The sequence below is a fragment of the Octopus bimaculoides genome, chromosome 8 (genome assembly GCF_001194135.2).
Source record: "Octopus bimaculoides isolate UCB-OBI-ISO-001 chromosome 8, ASM119413v2, whole genome shotgun sequence".
Classification (NCBI taxonomy): Eukaryota; Metazoa; Mollusca; class Cephalopoda; order Octopoda; family Octopodidae; genus Octopus; species Octopus bimaculoides.
Genome location: NC_068988.1, coordinates 469472 through 471666, shown reverse-complemented (window position 1 = coordinate 471666; position 2195 = coordinate 469472). Strand labels below are relative to the sequence as shown.

General features: G+C 42.1%; 1 protein-coding gene across 3 annotated transcripts in view; it reads left to right on the top strand.

The window, feature by feature from the left end:
- The window catches only part of LOC106871778 (collagen alpha-3(IX) chain), a 239898-nt gene that overhangs the window by 112341 nt on the left and 125362 nt on the right, over positions 1 to 2195 (top strand). For all 3 annotated transcript variants that reach the window (XM_052969917.1, XM_052969918.1, XM_052969916.1), the window contains one exon: positions 1192 to 1245. In XM_052969917.1, coding sequence (XP_052825877.1) covers positions 1192 to 1245 — 54 coding nt within the window. The remainder of the gene's footprint in view (positions 1 to 1191; positions 1246 to 2195) is intronic.

The window sequence follows — 2195 nt, the reverse complement described above, 5'->3', positions numbered from 1 at the left end:
AGGGGAAAAGAAGGAAAAAAGGAAGCCGATCAATAGGGATCGTGTATCACAGAAATGTCATAATGTAAAATGGAAAACAGATTAGGTTTATCCGTGGAAAGAAAAGCCTACAGAAAAGACCACGGTAATTTCGGGCAATAATGTCATGCAAAAAAAACAACACATTACAGTAAGTGACTCTCTTTTTTCCTTTCTTTTTCTGGTTCATAGGATTATGCTCAAGATGGCTCCGTCATTCACCCGTGCCATCCTTGCTACATTCACCCATCATTTTTTGAAGCATTCACTAGACAAAGCTTCCCTCTCTACTCTCACCTTCCTTTTCAAGTCATACTTGAAGAAGTTGATGAGAGATTGACCAGAGAGGAACGTGATTGTCTCTAGACCTTTCAGACGTGTCCACCATACAGATTTTTTCGCCATAGCCAAAAGTACAATAAAAACAGCTCTTCCTTCCCGTCTCAGGGAAGGAGGCTCGGCAATATTCACGATAGACTCGTTTGATAAACCGACTCGTCCCACACGCGACAGCAGTCGTTTGACATAGGCCCACAGATCGGAAATGGTTGGACACTGTACGAGTACGTGCAGAACGGTTTCGTCGCTCTCACCACAACTCGGGCAGGTCGGCCCCGTGTTTCTCGAGCCATGCTTGTAGAGCTTATCCCGAACGGGTAGCGCTTCTCGATAGCACTGCCAGGCCAGGGGTTTCTGGTAGTTGTCCATAGGTCCCGGCCCGAAAGTCGTCTTGAACAGGCGGGTCAGGTATTCCTCGTCGACGCCCAGGTCCGCCCCGAGATCGTCGTGGTACCTCCCCTCCACTAATCTCCTATAGAATGCATCCGTTGTGTTGCAGTCGCTCAAGATCGACCCGGGACGGCATAGTTGATCGAAAGCAACGCGACACTCGCGGTACCATTCGCCCTTCCTCGGCCTCCGTTAGAGTGTCGGATAAGCGCTTTGCATGCAGCAGTTGTTCTGACTTTATGTTATGCGTTCAAATCCCACTAAGGTCAACTTTACCTTCCATCCTTTTGAGCGTCGATAAAATAAGCACCAGTCAAAAACTGGAATAGATCAAATCGTCTTGCCCCACCCTTGAATTTGCTGGCCTTGTGCCAAAATTTTAAACAATTATAATCATTTCAATATTATTTACATTAATGTAATTATTATTGTCGTTATTCTTAGGGAAACGATGGTCTTACTGGATTACCTGGTCGCAAAGGAGAGTCCGGAGAAAAGGTAAAAACTCTTCATTTTTATTCTCTTTCTCTGATATCTTAATTCTGAACATTTCTTTAATTTGGATTAGTTATTTGTTATCTGAAAGAAATAATCCCTTTCTCGTGATGAGGATTAATTAATTACTGTTGATGGTGATGTTTTATTGCTAAAATCTACAATTATAACGAGTACGATCCAACATGAAGGGCTGCAGACAAAGCCAGTTGATGGCTTTGCTTAAAGAAGGAAGAGCTGTTGGCTGTTCTTGTTGCGGAGATGCTAGCTACAACTTGATCAATCGAACGAACGACTGACGAAAGACTCAAAGCCCTTAAAATCCTCAACGGATAGTTGTCCATGAAATGAAGCGCAGTTAATGGGGAAACAAAGACTTAAATCTCAGCTCTGCGATAATCTTCCTTTTTCTCGGTTTACCGCACTTTAAGTTTAGCACTAAAAGTGTTACGGTATGGTATCAACCGCTTAAAGGTTATATATATATACCTACATACATGCTAACGTTAAACTTGTTTTAAAACAGAGGTGGGGAGCGCAGGCGTTGCGTTTGACGGCAAAGTAATACATACACACCAGTGGCAGGCATTAAGATCACTCAAATTTCTAAATACTCTCGCATTTTATGACTCGTCTCAAAAATTCGTTAAGCACGTGCGGGCTATATGTAACATCGATTGTGTCTGCTTGAGACATATAAAACAATATGAAATGACAGTGCAGCTCCTACTACTGCTGCTACTACTACTGCTGCTGCTACTACTACTACTACTACTACTACTACTTGTTTAATGATCTGTCTTATTATGTGTAATCTATCAACGAGACAGTAACTCATTTATAATTGTCAAGAAGCTGGCACTTTAAAAGTATTCTCTTATTGTTAAGTTCATCCTGACATCTTAAACGGGGTTAATATTGTTAATGAGAAAAGTGCAGAGCTTGCTCTTACT